This window comes from Carettochelys insculpta, chromosome 1 (genome assembly GCF_033958435.1).
Source record: "Carettochelys insculpta isolate YL-2023 chromosome 1, ASM3395843v1, whole genome shotgun sequence".
NCBI lineage: Eukaryota > Metazoa > Chordata > Testudines > Carettochelyidae > Carettochelys > Carettochelys insculpta.
In genome coordinates this window covers 205767741-205787619 of record NC_134137.1, presented here as the reverse complement: position 1 = coordinate 205787619, position 19879 = coordinate 205767741, and the positions used below count along the sequence as shown (strand labels likewise).

At 47.8% G+C, this 19879-nt stretch overlaps 1 protein-coding gene across 1 annotated transcript in view; it reads left to right on the top strand.

Annotated features, from left to right (window-relative positions):
- The window catches only part of EPHA6 (EPH receptor A6), a 1072121-nt gene that overhangs the window by 1044665 nt on the left and 7577 nt on the right, over nt 1-19879 (top strand). Inside the window, exon 16 of the mRNA XM_074998351.1 lies at nt 1350-1499. Within this exon, the coding sequence (XP_074854452.1) occupies nt 1350-1499 (150 nt within the window). The remainder of the gene's footprint in view (nt 1-1349; nt 1500-19879) is intronic.

Here is a 19879-nt window from a genome sequence, read left to right as displayed (position 1 = left end):
GAATAGCTGAGCATGATGCTAACTATGCAGGATTAAGCGTCACAGAAAATAAGAAGGAGTCCTGTAGCACCATAAAGCCTAATAATTTATTTATTAGGCAAAGAGTTTTCATGGGTAAGACCCACTTCATCAGGTCTCTCTCATTACCTAATAAATAAAATTGTTATCTTTAAGGTGCTAACAGTACTCCTTGTTTTTTGTGAAGCTACAGACTAACATGGCTTCCCCTCTGAGGATAAAGCATGAGATTTTAAAAAACTATTTAGCATGAGTAACGTAGTAACGTAACTCTGCTCCCCTTAAAGTCAAAGTGAATTTTGCCATTGACTTGAGACTAGACTGAGTTAGTTGAAATTTGAACACCCAAATTCTTTTACAAAATCCTAGTGCTTAAATGAAAATACATAAAGCCCCACAAAGGGCAGCTTAGATGCAATCATTTATGAAGCATAAAGACGTTAACTAGCTATGTTGGCAGTGGTTACAATTAATAAAAGGAATAAGAACATTGAAACAAATGCCCATGTATGTATATTTTTGCCTGGCAATGCTCTCGGATGCAACAATCACATTGTGAGACGTCATCTTGACAAGTTATTGACCAATAATTTTCGACACGTGTAAAATGGGTTAACAATGTAAATTTGCTTCCTGTTTTTGAAAACTGCCTGACTTCTTCAAAATTATCCAAAATTATGTTCCAAGGCATTTTTTTTCTTTCTTCCAGAAATAGTGTGCATAGTCTTTATTTTCAGTGCGTTCAAAAACAGCTACAATGATCTCCATTCTTCTGATTGCCCCATTCTGCCATCTAGTGGCTCTGTGAATAACTACTCATTAGAGGTTTCAGACCTGTTTTTCCCAAGGAGCTTCTCTAAGCAGTGATAATTAACACAGGCTTCTGTGGAAGGAATGCATCACAAAAAAACCATTTTATACTTAAAAATGCAAAAGAATTTTCCATATATAAAGTAATAGATAAAATGTAACTGATAATATTGTATAAATATAATGTCATGTGAAAGACTCCGCAGTGTGAATTTGTAGAGGGCAAATAATTGAACTGTGGTGATCAAATTTTTTGCAAATGCCTTTTTGTAATAGTGATGTCATGCAGTGTAAAACCAGATAGGATTACCAGATCATCTAGTCTGAGATTCTGTACACGATAGGCCACCATCACCATCATTGTTATTTATAGTAAATTGCCAAGGCAAAATTGTATTGTTTGTCTTTTTTACAAATAGCAGAACGTGGAATCTCAACAACTGGGAAGTTATTTGTTTATTTGGTAAGGTACTTGCAGTTCTGTATTCTAGTGATATCGAGAAGTTTTTAATGTCTTCCAGGGTGGAAAAATTCCCATAAGATGGACTGCCCCTGAAGCGATAGCTTACAGGAAGTTTTCTTCAGCAAGTGATGCATGGAGCTATGGGATTGTCATGTGGGAAGTGATGTCCTATGGAGAGAGACCATACTGGGAGATGTCTAACCAGGACGTAAGTACTTCATAGGATCAACCTGCCTTTCTGTGCAAAAGATTATCCCCCTCCACATAGCTTATTAGCTTTCTCAATCAGATCTTCAGCTTGTATTACTCAACTAAACACCATTGAAGTTAATGAAATTTTCCTGTTTTACACCAACTGAGGATCACTCTCTCTGTACCTAGAATTTTGACTAGCTTCCTGAAAAGGCTAAAGCCATGCTACAAAAAGTCCTAGCAGGTTTGCCAGATTTGGGGAACAGCTGTGTGCAAACTTCCATCCAAGTCAATAGGAGCATCGTGCCTGACTCAGAGGATACAGTTTGCTCAAAGCAATATATCAATTCCTCCATGAATAATGGCCTTATATCAGAGATCCATATGGTCCAATATATCCACAGTAGCCTGAGAGTGCTCTTCAATGGATGTATGTTAGGTCGGGATGGGCAATAATTTTTGATGGGGCAGCTGCTCCAAGAATTTGTAAGTTGTCAAGGGCACTGCACTTCCATGATATTAATAGAGTAGTGACGGGGTCTGGAATGGAGGTTGAGTGCAGAAGGGAGCTCAGGGTAGTGGATTGGGGTGCAGGTTCTGGGGGGAGAGAGTGTAGGTACAGGAGAGGATTCTGACCTGAAGGAGGTGTATAGGAGAGGATGCAGGGTCTGGGAGAAGGTTGTGACCTGAGAAATGGGAGCAGGAGGGAGAAGGGTGGGGTGCAAGGTTCAGGCTCTGACTGTGAGGTGCTTACCTTAGGCAGGTCCTACCCAGCAAGAGCCTCAGGCAGGCTCTCTGCCTGCTGTACTCCCTACACTCTGCTCAAAGTGGCCGGCTGCAGGAGACATACGCTCTCTGCGCTCTGCACACCTTTTGGCGGGAGCCTCCATGCACTGCCTGCACTGCAAGCACAGCTCAGGCAGCTTGCATTAGGTAATTTCCAGCCAATAGGAGCTGTGAGATTGTGCCGGGAGGGGGCAGTGCCAGCCAATTAGAGCTGCATGGGAGGGAGGGGCTGAGCAGGGAGGGAGGCTGTCCAAAGCTCCCTCTGGGCCACAGGACAGTGGTGGGCCAGATCTGTCAATCCATCTGGCCATGGTTTGACTGCCCTTGTGTTGGGTAGTGGATCCCAAAACACTCCTTGGACTAAGAGGATACAATATGAAGCTGCCACAAAAAAAATGCTAGTTCTCATTTTTAATAATTAATATACAATATTTTCTTTGCAAACTACTTGAAACTTTATGTTGTGTGCTGGACAGAGTAAAGGTATAAAGTGATGCATTTTCCTTCGCCATAAAACTTTCAAATATCTAAATGTTATTCGTAACTATGACAAATATTATCTTTGAAGGAAGTTGAAAGCTTGTCCTGTACTGGAAGACAAGGAGTAATTTTACTGCAAGTTAAGTTTTCCACAGTTATTACAATTGAGGATTAGACACCATAGCTTAGAACAGCATGTCTAAGCCTCACTGAAGAGACAATCACCCTGTCTTGGTGCATGATGACAGCAATCCCATTAGTGTAAATATATTGCTGTATCACAAAGTTTTCCAGATGATTGTTACATCATTGCAGGGATATTGTCACTCCAACCCTATTGATAGCTTCCATTCATTTGAAGCTGATTAATCAATGAGAGTTTACATTGAGGTATTTTTATGAAGGAAGCCACTTTTTTCTGACTGTTCCAGCAGGAAAAGAAATCAGCCATGGCAACACTGCCATATTTATCATCATCATCAACCATGGGCTCAGTGCCCATTGATGTTCAATGCCTCCCTCACTATTTCCTTCCATCTTTCCTGTCCAGTGCAGAGTTGCTTAGCTTCTGTAGACTATATCATCTACCCATTCTTTGTGAGGTCTGCCTCTCCTATTCTAACCATACATTATACCAAATACCAGGGTCTTGACTTTTCGCTCATTGTTCAATCTGCAGGCATGCCTGAAGAGCTGTAGTTTCCAGTCTATAACCTTCTGCAGTAGGTTCTCTTTTGGCTGTATTTTCCTATATAATTCCTGGCTGGTGACCTTCCATCCTATTCTCAGGATCTTTCTATAACAGCTCCTGTTGAATGCCAATATTCTTCTCTTCGAATCTTCACGTCTGTACAACATGCTGCTGAATACACAAATTCAGAACATATTCATACACATATTCAGAGCTGTACCAGAACATATCACTGGAATGCAGTACAATGTGTCAAAGTGCAACTGTTACCTCAAAATATTCTTTCCCCATATAATGGGATGTAGTTTGATTAATTTGACCTTATATTAACAAGTAAATGTGACTTTCCAAACATTCAATGGATTTAAACTGTATTGGGAAATTCCAGGTAGTTAGGGTTTATAGTTTATATTCTATAGCTCTTCAAAGATATGAGTTATTGGCCGTGTCCAGACTAGCAGATGGGAATAAGGGGACTTCGAAGTAGGCAGGGTCCTTTTGAAAAGGAGCCCCGTCGGGACGAGCCGCGCAGCGGCGAGCCGCATCAATTTTGAAGCGCCGCAGCCGCCCGCATGCTAATGAGGCGCTGAATATGAATTTCAGCACTTCATTAGTAAACTTCAAAATGGCCATTTGCATGGCCATTTCGAAGTTTGGGGCTAGTGTAGACACGGCCATTATGACTGTTTTAGAAAATCTTGCAATACCTGTTTCTAAAATGACCCCAAGGCTGTGTCTACATGAGCCCTGTCCTTTTGGAAGAGGTATGTTAATAAGGGAATTCAAAAGATGCTAATGAGGCACTAGCATGAATATGCAGTGCCTCATTATGCATAATGGTAGCCACAGCAATTCAAAAGTGCTGCTTTTGAATTGCGCACCACCTGTGTAGCCTTTCAAAACAATCCCCCCAGGCTTCAAAAACCCCTTCTTCCCAAAACAAATGAGAAGGATCTTTCAAAGACTAGGGATTGTTTCCAAAGGCCCCCAGCTACACAGGCGACATGCAATTCCAAAGCGGCACTTTCCAATCACTGTGGCTGCCATTATGCTAATGAGGTGCTTCATATCCATGGCAGTGCCTCATTAGCATCTTTTGAACTCCCTTATTAACATGCCCCTTCCGAAAGGAGGGGGCTTGTGTGGATACAGCCTTACAGTACTTGGCCTCCAGTTGGCCAAACCATAGTCCAGAGAGCTTTCATTTCATGCCTGTTGGGTCTTTACTGTGCAATGTGAAAAAGTTACAGACTGTTATGTAGGAAAAGCAGCAGCAGGAACGCAAGGTTACTGAGGCTGGGAGGAATGTGTCTCCCAGAGGTCATCTGCATGAGAATGCAAAGGTGTGCATGTGTGATACCTTTCAGGCAAAGCCTAATGGGTAGCAAGTAAGCCATGAGATTTGGTCTATTGTAAACATGTAGTTGTAAAATCACAATTTAAGCTGACACTTAATGCGGGAGTTGTGAGATCTCACCAATGCTCTGGGTTGTTGTGGGGGACAGGGCAGTTGCCATAGCTGCATAAGACATTGATTGCACAGGGCTTCCTGGTTTAAAGCATCATAAAGAAAGAGGGAAGGGGTACTAGTTAAGCTAGCTTGCTGAATCCTTTGGCTCTCCCTATGCCTTACCTGTATAGCTATAAGCCTGGCTTGATTAGCTTTCCCCACCTATTGAGAAATAGAGCTAGGTACTAGGGTGTTTATAAAACCCTATTAGCAATATTAGGAGCTGAAATCACAAAGTTGTAGCTGAGGCCCTGCAGAGCTCAAATTACAGCGTTCTGCCACAGGGCAATCCCAAGCAGTATGATCAGTAAGGAAGCAATGATGGTGGGCAGCCAGGGAGAGCAGCAGGTGGCAGCAAGGGGATATTGCAGACAAGTGGACAGCTAGTACTGCCCTGGGCTGTGTCTACACGTGCCCCAAACTTCGAAATGGCCATTTGCATGGCCATTTCGAAGTTTGGGGCACGTGTAGACACAGCCCTGGTGATGTATCTGTGGGCTCTGGGTTTGAGACTGCACTGCAGAAGGTACACCCTGTAACTGTGTGTGGGGTAAAGGGCCAACAGCCCCAGCAAGAGACTTGGTTCTACTGCATATGGGGATGGTATCTTGGTAAAGGGGTTTGTCTCTTCTAGGGGAGCCTTCAATTCCCAACAGTGTGGGGGGCTCCTTTCCACAAACCCTGTAGCCATTTCCCAGGTGACCCTCAGCTTTTGGTACACCAGTGTTGGATTTTCTCTATTTCAACATCTTGCTGCAGTGTGTCCTTCCTGACCACATCTGTAGCAGAAGAATGATCCTATACTTGGCTGACCTGTAGAAGTAGTGGTCCTGAGCCCAGTCTTATGGACCACTGCTGCTAGCTGTTCATTTCCTGGTGCCCGGGCTGGACCTACAGCACCTCTCAGTTCGTCCACCTGCACCATCAGGTCTTGCACCTTCTGGGCGAGCTCCTCTCCACTGTTCACCATCAATGTTTTGGGGGGTTGCGAGAGGGCTGTACCGCCATGTTTGGACGGTTGAGCGCCCCCGCTCTCACTAGTGGCCTGCCTTTCTTCCTCTTCTCGGATCTCAATCGCGAATAGCTGGGTGGGGCCACCAGTTGTTCTCTTAACTGAAGGTGGAATAGGATTAGATGCTGGTATTGCACTTCCCTCACAATTTGGGACACTTGAGTTCGATCCATTTGTTCCGCTGTGATGGCTCCATGCAAGACAACTTTCTGCAGTCGTTTCGCCAACCTCTGAATATAGGTTGACAACTTTTTGCCCCTCAGTTTGGTACTCAGGAACTTGCAATAAACTTCCTCCAAATCGTCAGTCTTCCCAAAAGCATGCTTGAGAGCTTCTAAGCCATCATTTGCACTAGCCTCCAGATTACCCAGCTTCACCGTGCGAATGACATCCAGCGCGGGACCCCGGAGACTCTCTATCAGTCGCCTTCTCTTCTCAGCTTCAGGTACTGCCCACTCTTGGAGCATTTCAGTGGTATGTTCTAACCAGGGTTCAAATGCTTCTTCCCCTGGTATTGAGACCACACCTCCAGAAAATAAGTGTAACATACAGTATGAACTAGACTCCTGGTGAGGTCGCAGGACCTTCTCCAACGCTTGTCCCAAAGCTTTGGCCCATACATCCGTAGCAGGGCCAGGGGCCTATGGTTCAGCACTCAGTAGACTCGACACATCTGCCATGGTCTTTCCTTCCTGTGCCAAGAAGGCTATCATCTCCTCCTCAAACCCAGGGGCCCGTTGCAAAGGCCTTGGCGATCACAACTTTTAGTGTCACAAACCGCCATGGTCCATACCCCAGGAATATCAGTCCCGGAACCTTTCCCTGCAACAAAGCCAGCTGCCAGCTTTGTCCACATATCTTCTCTGGAAATACCATCACTGGACCTAACCAGGTTACTCACAGAATCACGGGCACTTGCTCATGCTCCTCTGCTAACATCATATATGCCATCATGTGCTAACAATGCCCAGATGCTTTGTATATTGGACAGACTTCTAACTTCCTTAGACAAAGGGTCAATGGGCACAAAACATCCATCAAAACACTCCAGATCCACAAACCAGTTACTCAACATTTTAATGGAATGGGGCATTCTGTCAATGACCTAAAGGTATGTGTGTTACTGAAGAAGAATTATCGCACCGTTCTGGAAAGGGAAACAGACGACCTGGCTTTTATATTCAAATTCAGCACATTAACACATGGTTTAAATCGTGATGGGAACTTTCTGAGTCACTATAGGGGCTCATCTGCATACTTGGCTCAATCTAATTCTTGACCTTTCCCCCCACCCCTCCACTCTCTGATTTGCTCACCTGGATTATCTTTTTCTGATTTGTCCTCCTTGCTTACTGTTTTTGGTTCTCTGTGCCTTAAATATTGAGTCTGTTCTGGTCTGGCTATGGTCTGAAGAAGTGGGTCTGTCCCACGAAAGCTCACCTAATAAACTATTTTGCTAGTCTTTAAAGTGCTACTTGACTGCGTTTTGTTTTGAACTTTTAGTGTGCCAGTGGGAGTCTTTATCTCACTTGGGATCTGCAAAGAGTCCACAGACACTGGCAGTTCACATAGCACCACAAAGGCTTTGTCCTCTACGCAAGGTCTACGCCCCCGAATGCGACACCTCGTAAGAGAATCAATGGCTTTTGTTAGAAGGGCCTCATTTGGGCCATCTTCCATACCCTTAGGTATCCCTAAAACTAACAGACAATTCCTGGGATCGATACTCAATTCCTCACACCAGTCTTCTAGCATACAGCCAGCCATGGTATAAACTCTAACTTGTCCTGCAACAACAGAACTGCTTCTTACAATGGGGTGTGTGTGTGTGTGTGTGTGCGTGTGTGTGTGCGTGCGCGCGTGCACACACCTGTGAGGGGTACTACCCAGCAAAAGACATCCCGGACAAGCCCCCACTTATGTAACCCTTCTATTAATGCCAGGTGCCTACCAGAAGGGCTGGGTTCAGCTCCTGGGGGGGGGTCCTATCCAGGATACAACCAACTGGCTCGAACCCCCACCCGGTGGCCTGGGACAATTTCACCCCACATACGGGGTGCCTATTAGGCAGTCCCCCCCCCAAGCACAGAGTCTGAGATAGAAACAGCTTGTTAAATGACCATAATCTATTTCAAGGTTACAATAACAGATGCAGTATATCTAAACAAAAAAGAGACAGACTCCTTTTTCAGGATACCTCCCCCATATGTATTACAACCAAGTCTCTTGTTAGGGCTCTTAGCCCTTTACCCCCCATCTCTATCTTTCAACAGCTGGGGAAGGCTAGTCAAGCTAGGCTTATAGCTACTCAACTAACGCATAGATGAAGCCAACGCACTCAGCCAGCTAGCTTAACTAGTACCTCACCTCTCTTCCTTTACAATGCTTTAAACCAGGAAGCCCTGTGCAATCAATGTCTTATGCAGCTATGGCGACTGCCTTGTCCCCCACAACAACCCAGAGCATTGGTAAGATCTCACAACTCCCACACTAAGTGTCAGCTTAAATTGTGATTCTACATGTTTACAATAGACCAAATCTTATGGCTTACTTGCTACCCATTAGGCTTTGCCTGAAAGGTATCGCACATACTGCCCTTTGTATTCTCATGCAGATGACCTCTGGGAGACACATTCCTCCCAGCCTCAGTTACCTTGCGTTCCTGCTGCCACTTTCCCTGCAGTTATACGTTAGATACTGTTAATATACTAAATGTCCTTCTTAGTCTGACATCTGTGGGTGTCAACACCTGTGGTCAACATTTTTAAAAAACTTTAATTCACTGTCATGGATCACCCTACGTGAGCATATAGGAAAATATTTAGAAGTATGAATATTTTAAAAACCAGGTGACTAAAGTTAGTCTGATAAAGCGATATTTAGGCATGTGAATAAAAGTGATTTGATTTCGGAAATTATAAACACCCATAAAAGCTGGTTAAGTCAGTGGGAACTGTAGAATTTCAGCACCTTCAAAAATCAGACAACTTCCATGTAATTGCCTAAATATGGATTTAGGAGCTTACATTTAGGCATCTAAGTTTGAAAATGTTGACCATGCATTTTGTAATATTACCAACAGTATAATATGTATTCTTTAAAACTTACTCAATTTATTCTTTTGTTAAGTAATTCCAGATCTGTGGTAATCTTGATTAATGCACTTCTTGAATGTGTGGCAAACACCAGAAGTGTCCATTAATTTTTGAGGCTGCATAGTCTGTCATGTCTTATTGCTTAATTAATAAACATTAGATTAGATATTGAGCTTTCTGAGGAAACCATTTTACTGATTAATAGATTGAGCTAAGAGTCTAGCTCACTAATACCATTTAAGGAAAGGAAGATTTATATTTGAGGCATTCAGTTTACAGAACAGCTGTGAATGAGCTCATCTGGGACACCCATTAGAAGCCATTGTATCAATTATTCCATATTGCAGAATTTGGATATTCAGAAAAAAAATAATGAATGGATTGATTGAATATGCTTAAAATTTCTATAACGAACTGAATACAACTTCTTATAATGATGGTCATTCTTTCAATAGTAGTAACGTAGCCCTGTCTGTCCAACGCTATTAAAACATTTTGCAAATGCATGGACTGACTCAAGGTCCCATTACATAGTGGGCCATATGTAGCTGCACCTTCCTCCTGGCAAATTGTTCCACTGCTAGAGTCTCGTATATCAAATGCCAGCAAAACAAATCCTCCTAGACTTTCTTTGGTCTCCTGCATCATCAATAAAATTGTCAGCTCAGTTCAGAATGCAGAATCTTCATTACTGTTAATGGAAGTGGCAGAAATAGCTCTGCTTAATGATAAGGTAGGCTTTGTGGGTTTGCCACTTAAAATATTTTGAGCCTGTAAATTGGATAAATTTTGTATGGAACCCATTGAGAGAGAATAAATATCATTTTCAGGGTTTAATTGTAGCTTAATATTAAACTCCATCTTTCACCTTTGTGACTGCTGCTGCTTCCGACCAGAAAACTTAATTTATATTTGATTGCTTCAGTGATTGATATAACCCACATACAAAGTACACAAGAACATTTCAGTTAATAGTACCCAAAGTCTATGTGCTAAAAATATCAAAATGACCAGTGATGTTAACTTACATTTCCCCTACAGTCTGTGTGCTCACTTAACATCAATATTGACATGTAAAAATTTGCCATGTGTGTTTCGCTAACTCCAGGTTCCAGTTGTCATCTACAAGATTCACTGATGAACTATTTCAGCATTTATATCACTATGGCTATGTCTACACTAGCCAAAAACTTCAAAATGGCCATGCAAATGGCCATTTTGAAGTTTACTAATGAAGCACTGAAATACATATTCAGCGCCTCATTAGCATGCGGGCGGCCGCGGCACTTCGAAATTCACGCGGCTCACCGCCACGCAGCTCATCCAGACAGGGCTCCTTTTCGAAAGGGCCCCGCCTTCTTCGAAGTCCCCTTATTCCTATGAGCAGATGGGAATAAGGGGACTTCGAAGTAGGCTGGGTCCTTTTGAAGAGGAGCCCTGTCTGGACGAGCCACACAGCGGCAAACCACGTCAATTTCGAAGTGCCGCAGCCGCCCGCGTGCTAATGAGGCGCTGAATATGTATATCAGCGCTTCATTAGTAAACTTCAAAATGGCCATTTGAATGGCCATTTCGAAGTTTTTGGCTAGTGTAGACACGGCCTTAGAGAGAGAGTCTGTCTGATTTGTTGATGAATTTGAGTGAAATAAATTGATGCTTTCAGTCCAATTTCTGCTGGTCAAATGTCTACATCCCAAAACCAGAAGCACAGTTAGTGCTGACCCGTATTTTGGTTGGCATTCTTCATGGAAAGTCCAAGGCACCAGCGCAGGATGAGGGGAGCCAAGGGAACCATGTCTCTCCCTGGCACCCCCACCCCTTTTGAGCAGAAGAAGCGAAAGTGCAGAGATCATGTACCCTGCATAATACTCATCCCTCATTTAACGAGTACTTTACTTACGAGTACTCACTAAAACGAGGGATGCATATACTGATCACTGTTCACTATCTGACTGAACTTCCCCCGCTCATGTGAGCCAGCCACTGGGTCCCTGGCCAGGGTGCAAGGAGACAGGCAGCCCTGCAGCTGGAGTGGAGCCCGCCATGGGGTCCCTGGCCAGGGGGTGTGGAGACCTGCAGCCCCATGGCTGGAGCTGAGCCCGCCATGAGGTCCCTGGCTGGGGCACTGGGCGATCCTCAGTCCCTCCCAGCCCGATGCCAACACACCCCCTGTGGCAACTCCCTGCGCATCCCCCCCTGCGCCGCCCCACCCCAACATTCCCCCAGCCCAGAACTCCCCACACATCCCCCCCCCCTGCCATCTCTCAACACCTACCCCATTCCCTTCTGAACCTCCCTGCCCGCTGCAGACCAAAAAAAAGAGGGCATCAGGCTCCCCTCTGGAGCAGCCAGGAGCAGCGTGGGATGGGGCACTATGCCTTTTCTATGTCTGTTGTGTAGACAGAAGAGATAGGATTCAGGAAGACTCAGACTGATACTTTCACCAGCCCTAAACCAGTTACAGAAAATAATATTAGAATGGGGTTTTAAAAGTGTCTTCCACATTCTATCTCCCTAAAACTGAAACATGGCCTTCTTCCTTCATGGGAGTATTATGAATGTTAATTGGTTAATGTTCAGATAGTACTTTGAAGATTAAAAAGTGCTATATATGCTATTAATAACAGAGAATTGTTAACAACAAAAAGTCTTGTGGTACCTTATAGACTAACAGATATTTTGGAGCAAAAGTGCCACAAGACTTTTTGTTGTTCTCGATGCTACAGACCAACATGGCTACCTCTCTGATACTTGTCACCAGAGAACTGTTAATAATTATTCCAATAGTAGTTACATTTTTCTGTACACTGAAATTTTCCTTTTGAAGAAGAGAATAAAACTAATGGACTATGACTCCCCTACCAAAGAAATAATAAATGTAATGGGTCAATGAAAATATAACTGCCAATGAAATCCTTTTTAAAATAGTATACTTCCAGGTGGCGGGGGAGCCCCAACACTTCATCAGCATTGTGTGGGCATGACTGTTGAATGTTTTCTGTCTGTTAAAAGGTTTGGAGCATTTCTTTTGACCTCCTAAATAGTAAAAACACCTTTCAGAAACTTATAATTTGCAGCAAGCTCAGTAATATATTAGGCTGATGCCTGTTTTTTCTGAGCAGCTAAAGACTGCAGCTTCAGTTGCATGTACCCATAAAAATCTGACTACTATTGAAGTAGCTAGGTTTTCTGCAGCTACTTCTGAGAGACACTTATTCCCTCCTGCTTTTAAGAATATAAGCCTGGCAATTGAAATTAATGTTTGTTCATTGCATTAAGCGATGTTTAACATTTCTTGATTAACTTTTGGTGTTAACATAAAATGAAATATGTAAAGTCAACTAGCCTCCTAGGAAACATTTTGGCTGTGTCTACGCGGGAGCCCACCATCAAAAGAGCAAAATTGAAATTCAGAAATCGATATACTGTCTTTCGAAAGAACACGACCACATGGCAAAGGCGGATCGCAGTTCCGACCCACTCTTTCAAAGACCCCGTCCCATTATTTCAAAAGAGAGCGTCCACACGTGTACAAGTGCTCTTTCGAAAGAAGGGAGGCGGAGATGGTGTGGACAGGGTCGCATGGCCGCCAAGCCCTTCTGGGGCCCTGAGCCAGCCGCTGCCTTAAAGGGTCCCCTTTCAGTTCCCCCACCCTGCACTAGCCAAGGCCTGCTGAGCTGCCAGGAGCAACACAGGACCCCAGCGCAGCAGCACCATGGCTGACAACACCCTGCTCCTCTCCACAGTCACAGCAGCTGCCCCCCCTCCTCCTTGGGAAGCAGAACAGCCCCCCTGAGGACACGGAGCTCACCCAGCCCCCTTGCACCCCGGTGCCCATGGAGCCACCCCAGCAGCACAGACTGGTGGGAGCGACTGGTTCTGGGGCAATGGGATGATGCCACCTGGCTCCAGAACTTTCGCACCTTCCAGGAGCTGTGTCATTGGCTGGCACCTGCATTGAGGCATCAGGACACCACCATGCAGCCTGCACACCCCCTCGAGAAGCAAGTTGCAATTGCAGTGTGGAAACTGGCCACCCCGGACTCCTACTGCTCAGTGGGCCACCAGTTCAGGGTGGGCAGGGCCCCTGTCAGAGAAGTGCTCATGGAGGTAAGCCGGGCCCAGGGCACACTCCCACAACGGGAAGGGGGAAGGGGGACCGGGGTCCCAGGAACCCCTCAGGAGTTGTCGGCCAGGAGGGGGCTGAGTGGGGGGGTGTCTCTGGCTGGGGTGGGGGGCTGGGAGAGGGTCGCCATCTGGGAACACCCTGCCACACCCTCACGAGAGTGCATGGCCTCCCTCCCTGCAGGTTGTCTGTGCCTTGAACGCCATGCTCCTGCACCGGGTCATCTGTGTCAGGGACCTGGACGTCATCGTTGAGGGTTTCTCCTTGTTGGGGTTCCTGAACTGCTTTGGTACCCTGGATGGGACGCACATCCCCATCCGTGCCCCACCACACAGCGCCGGCCACTATATCAAATGGAAGGGCTACCACTCGGTGGTCCTCCAGGCCCTGGTGGACCACAAAGGCCAGTTCATGGACATATACGTGGGCTGGTCAGGGCAAACCCACAACGCCAGGGCTTCCGCAATTCTAGCCTGTGCCGGCGTACGGAGGCCGGCACCCTTATCCCTCAGCGAGAAATGCTGGTTGGGGACACTGCCATGCCTCTATGCATAGTTGCGGATGCAGCATACCCCCTACTGCCATGGCTGATGAGGCCCTATACTGGCCACCTTAACCCCAGCAGGGAGCCTTCAACCCCCACCTCAACCAGGCCTGCCACGTGGTTGAGTGGGCCTTCAGGTGCCTCAAGGGGCGGTGATGGTGCCTTCTTGCCCACCTCGAGGTGGGGATGCACAATGTCCCACAAGTGGTGAGTGCCTGCTGCATCCTCCACAACATCGTGGAGGCCAAGGGGGATGCCTACTTCCAGGGTTGGGCAGCTGAGGCCACCATGGGGTTCAAGCAGCTGGCCGCTGTTGCCAGCAGCCAGGCAAACTGCGAAGGTGTCCAGATCCGGGAGGCCCTTCATGTAAGTCTCGCCCTGGGGCTGCAGTGACCACCCTGATGTTCACCCCTCCCCCTCCCCCCATACATCCAACCCCCACCACATGCACTGCCACCACCACCGCGCCCTTGCCTTCCCCCCAAGGGACCACGGGACACAGGCATTGGTGCACAATATAAACCTTTACCAACAATAAACCGTAAAAAACTGTGGTATAAAAGTCCAACTATTTACAATGTGCGTGGGGGGACACACCTGTATGTTGTGGGGTGGGGGGCCTGACCTTGGAGGGGGGTGGGGAGGGGCCTAGAACTGGGAGAGGGGGTGGGGGGGTGTGAACTTGGAGGGGGGTGTGGAGGGGGCCAGAATTGGGAGGGTCACTCAGGCAAGGGTGTTGTGAGCCGAGAGCCATACTGGCCCCGAGATCCCCTTCCCCACCTGGAGCAGGTGCCACGGTGGAACTGGGATGGGGCAGGGATCACCAGAAGGTAGGGGCATGGTGGGACAGCAGAGGGGGCATTGGTGTGGGGTGGGGGTGGAGGACTCTGTGGGAGGTGGGCAGGGGACCCTGGGTGGGACCTTTCTGGGGGGTGCTCTGAGGGGGGGCTCAGAGGGTTGGGCACCTTTGTGGGGGGGTGCGGAGGGCCAGGAGCTGGCCCACATTGCCCACATGCTCCTGCAAAGTCCTATGGATGGCGTCCAGGCGGGACATGAGCTGTTCCCAGGCCTCCCTCCGCCATGCCAGGTCAGACTCCTCCAGCTGGAGGAGGCTCTCCATAAGCTCTGCCTGGTGGAGATTGGCAGGGTCATACCCCATGTGCCACTGTAACCTCCAGCTGCGCACCCAGTGTGATGCTGCTGCTGAAGATGCCCGGCCCCTGTCTGATGCCTCCGGGGGGCTCTCAGGGACCACCGACGCTGATGGGCTGTGTGGGCCCTCACTTGCTGCACCTGCAAGGGGTGATGGATAGCATGTCAGTGTCTGAGCAGGACCTCATCCCCCATTCCGCCCTGCGTGACCCTGTCCCCTGAGGCCCCGCCTCCCCCCACCCTCCCAGGGCCTGGCCATGGTGGACATGGCATCCCTGTGGCGTCAAGTGCACACAGGTTCCCCCCACCGGGTGGGACCATCCCCAGGTGTGGGCTGGCCCAGGGGCGTCCCATTGAGCAACTGGGTGCCTTGAACTGTCCATGTGTCCGGGTGCTGGGTGGTGCTGGCAGGTGCAGAGGGTGTGTTTGGGGCTATGGCCAGCTAGGGTGTCTGGTCCTGGGCCTCCGGGCCTGTGCCCAGGCCACTGGCAGAAGTGCCACCCCCGCCCTGCCTGCCGGGGTGCTGGCCCTGCTGTGCACTTACTGCGGGGGGGACCTCAAGGATCTCCAGGGACGCCCGGCTCCCCATGACCCGGCTGGACAACTGTGAGAGGACATCGATGACAAGGTCACCCTCCTCACTGGATCAGTCCCGGGTGGTGTCTGCCCCCTGGCTCAGGCTGGCTGGTCCTGGCTCCTCCGGCTCGGGCTGCTCTGCCGAGCTGTCCAGGACCGCTTTGGGTGGGGAGCTGTCACAGAATCACAGGGCTGGAAGGGACCTCAGGAGGTCATCTAGTCCAGCCCCCTGCTTCAAGCAGGATCAACCCCCACCAAGTCATCCCAGCCAGGACCTTGTCCAGCCGCGACTTAAAAACCTCGAGGGATGGAGAATCCACCACCTCTCTAGGCAACGCATTCCAGTGCTTCACCACCCACCTGGTGAAGTAGTTTTTCCTAATATCTAACCTACACCTCTCCCTCTTCAACTTCAGACCATTACTCCTTGTTCTGCCATCTGACACCACTGAGAACAGTTTCTCACCCTCCATTTTAGAGCTCCCCTTCAGGAAGTTGAAGGCTGCTATTAAATCATCTCTAAGTCTTCTCTTCTGTAAACTAAACAAGCCCAGATCCCTCAGCCTATCCTCATAGGTCTTGTGCTCCAGACCCTTAATCATTTTTGTTGCTGTCCTGGGGCCCCAGCATGCTGTTGAGCTTCCTATAGTAGGGCAGGTGGCGGGGCCTGCCCCTGAGTGCCCGGCCTCATCCCAGACCCAGGCATAGCCCTGTTGGAGCTCCTTCACTTTGCTCTGGACTTGCTCCGAGGTCCGTTCCAGGTGGCCTTGGCTGGTCAGTCCCTGAGCCAGGCGGGTGAAGGCAGCAACGTTTCTCTGCTTTACCCCCATCTCCCGGAGGACCTCCTCTTCTCTCCAGAGGCCCAGGAGGTCTCTCAGTTCACGGTTTCTCCAGGAGGGGCCCCTCTTCTTTTTTTCATGGACGGACCCCTGGGAGCCCTGTGGGGGCTCAGAGAGGGGCCCTGAGACTGCCGGGCGCTGGCCCTGTGCCTGTTGCTGTCATCGAGGGCAGCTGAGCAGGCGTGCTTGTACTTTCGCAGCTTGCCTGCTCTCAGCTTCCTGCCATGGGGTTTCTGGGTCCATGTGGCTTTAAGAGCGGCCGGACGCGTGGATCATAGAGCTCCGCTTGGCAGGGCAGGGCGTCTCTGCACTTGGGCTGGGTGCTGTTGTGGAGGACTCCTCTTTTGCAAGAGCGGGCCGTGGCGCATCTACACATGCCTTATTTCAACGTTGTTTTTTGACAGGTGGCACTCTTCTCGTACGGGATCAGGGTCCAGCTTTCGATGTCTGGGCTACATTCCTTTGATTTCAAATTGAAAGAGCTCATGGCATGTGTAGACGCTCCCTTCATCCTTTCAAAAGAGGGCCGGTTGTTTCGAAATACTGTGCACATGTAGACACACCCTTTGTGTGTGGCTGTATCCTTTTTTCTCATTATGAAGGAACTAGCAATGGGGTGTTGCATACCAGCAAGACCTCCCTTACGAAGAACTTATTTATAACGCTCCTTTCTTTGCTCTTCTATCCAATTAGTCATTCCTTTTCTTTCCTACAGTTATCAATAGTTATCAATCCCACACATGTGGTATGCAAAGGTGACTAGTGCGGTGATCCCGGGATACCACACGCACCTGCCCCACCCATGTCTCACCCCTCCCTGCACATGCTCCACCTCTGCTCCACCACTCAAAACACATAATTGCTGTTATTAGCATAATGCCTGCTGCATAAACATCTGCCATTATTAAGCAAAGCCAACCATGCTTACTCGGAATTCAGAAAGAAAGCAATCTAGAGTTCTACACTAACTGAAAATACAGACAGTGCTATACAGCATTGCTTCATTGTATATAACGTAATATGCACTCTGCCTCCTCTATGGAATATATGGACGAGGACCCATATGTATACGTATATTTAATTATACTGAAATGTATAAAGTGTCACTTGAATACAGACTTTCAACGGGGATATTTCTGACAAATGTCAGTATGTCGTTGTAAATATTGTGATTTACTTTTCAGCAGAAATTGCATTTTTGTTGGTGGTGTCGGTGGTTTTTGTCCTCAGAACAGTTATGGTTTTCTATGTACTAAGATGCATAACCATAAGTGCTTTGTGGTAGCACTTAGGGGCTGTACTGTCCCCCTGTGCTTCCCAAAATTTTAATTGCTAAATTGAGCGCCCTTTCACGTCCTATCCCTGTTCCTCTGGGCGGCCCTTCCTCTATTCCCTCTCCTTGCAGGCACCAATTGCCTATGTGCATAAGTACATCTTTCTGTTTTTTCAACTGCTCCACAGGCTCCCTTTTTCATTTTAGGATCTAGTAAACATTCCAATGTTCATTTTTAAATCTTTCATGAATTCACTCCAGCTGATCTGTCACAGAACTTCTCTGTTTCTTCTTTCCTTCTTGCTCTCCTCTCCTGGCATTGGCCTGTTTGCTACCGTGAGCCATCTCACCAGTGTTACTAAACCACCTCCGCCGCAGCTCCCGCTGTACGAAACAGCCGCTCTTCTATAGCTGATCTGTTCATTTCTTTGCAAATCTCAGTTGAAAACGTATCCTTCCACCAATTCTTGCAGTTTTGCTTTCCTGTTATTTTTACCTAACACTGTGATTTCATATATATATATATATATAGATATAGATAGATAGATATAGATATAGATATAGATATAGGATGCAGTTTTAGGAAAGATGCCATACAAGGTGAAGTTGTATTATGTTGTATTGCAAAATGTCTTTCATTATCTGGATCAGTCACATGTAATCTTGATGAGCAGAGCTGCCAGGTGTCCAGTTTTAACTGGAACATCTGGTCAAAAAGGGACCCTGGCAGTGCCATTAAAAGTCCAGTTGATGGGGCTTTCAGGATCCCTACCTGGCTCTGTGTGGCTCCAGTAAGCAGTGATATGTCCGTGCAGTTCAATGGCACAAGGGCAACCGGAGGGATCCATGCACTTCTCCCCATGTGCTGTCTCTGCAACTCAACATTGGCTGGGAACTGCAGCCAATGAGAGCTGCAGGGTTGGTGCCTGCACACAGCAGCAATGCACACTGCACAGAGACACCTGGTCACCCTTCAACCTAAGAGCCAAGGAACATTTCACTGCTTCTGGGGAGACCTGTAAAGCAAGCCCACCCAGAGCTTGCATCCCACATCCCTCCTGCATCCCAATTCCCTGCCCCAGCCTGGAGTTCCCTCCCAAATACAAACTCCCTCCTGGAGGCCTCACCTACTTCCAAGCCCCTGCCCCAGCCTTAAGTCTCCTTCCCCACCCAAACTCCCCACCAAAGTCTGCACCCCACAGCTCCGCTCACACTCTTGTACCAGCCCTGAGGCCCTTCAGAACCTAAGCTCCTTCCTGGATCTTGTACCCCTACTTCCTCTTTCACCCCAGCCCCAGGCTGGAGACCCCTCCAGGAGGCCCTCATTTCTGGCTGAATTCTGGAACACACCCCACCACCAGTTCAGATCCCACACCTCTTCCCATACGCCAGCCTCCTGTCTCAGCCCAGAGCCAGCCTGAACCCTTTGGTTCCCCACCCCCCAGCCTGAAACTCCCCCTCCTACAACCCAAATTCCTCATGCCAAGCCTCTCTTATTCCTCCCACAACTCAGCTCCCTGCACCAGACTGTTAAGAGTGAGTGTGGGTTGGGGAAAGTGAGAAAAATGGTGGGGGGCGGGGTTGAAGTGAGCAGAGTGGTGGGGCCTGGCAGAAAGGGTGGGGAAGAGGCAGGGCCTGAGACAAGGGGTGGAGCACAGGTGTGCAGTTTTGTGTGATTAGAAGGTCGGCAAGCCTAACAGCAGAAAAAACACTTTGTCATCAGCTGACATTAGGCAGAGGGCCAGACCTTGCACTCTGGTATTTGCACTGTGACAGTCTCATTAAAGCATGGCATTGACGTGTATTAATGCAATGTCACAATGCAAATATCAGAGCACATCCGTATGAATCGATAAATATGACACTGTTTTGTTGGCTCCCTGACTCCATCCAACAAAATATCTACCTCCAGCTGAAGAGGAAAAGGATGTTTCTTATTTATCTCCTCCTCTTTCACAGATGCTTAATAGAAAGTTTTTTCTCCTCCTTTCCTTCAAGGCTACTCAGGGGCATGGCCAGAGAGCCCCCCAGCCCTATCCTTTTTGCTTATTGCCACACAAACTGATTCACATCAAGAGGCATGGAACATGCTCTTGTGACTGACACTTTGCTGACTCTATCTGAGACTAAGTATAATGGAAAGAACTCATCAAAATCCTGGCCTGCACCCCATCTGCATGTGGGACCTCAAGGCTGCATACGATGCTAGATTATGAGGGTGTCTCAATCTTGCTATCATTGGTCTGCATTCCTAGTTTTAGAGTTTGAGTACTGTCCTTATGCATGCTAATATGGTGCCCTGTAATCACCCC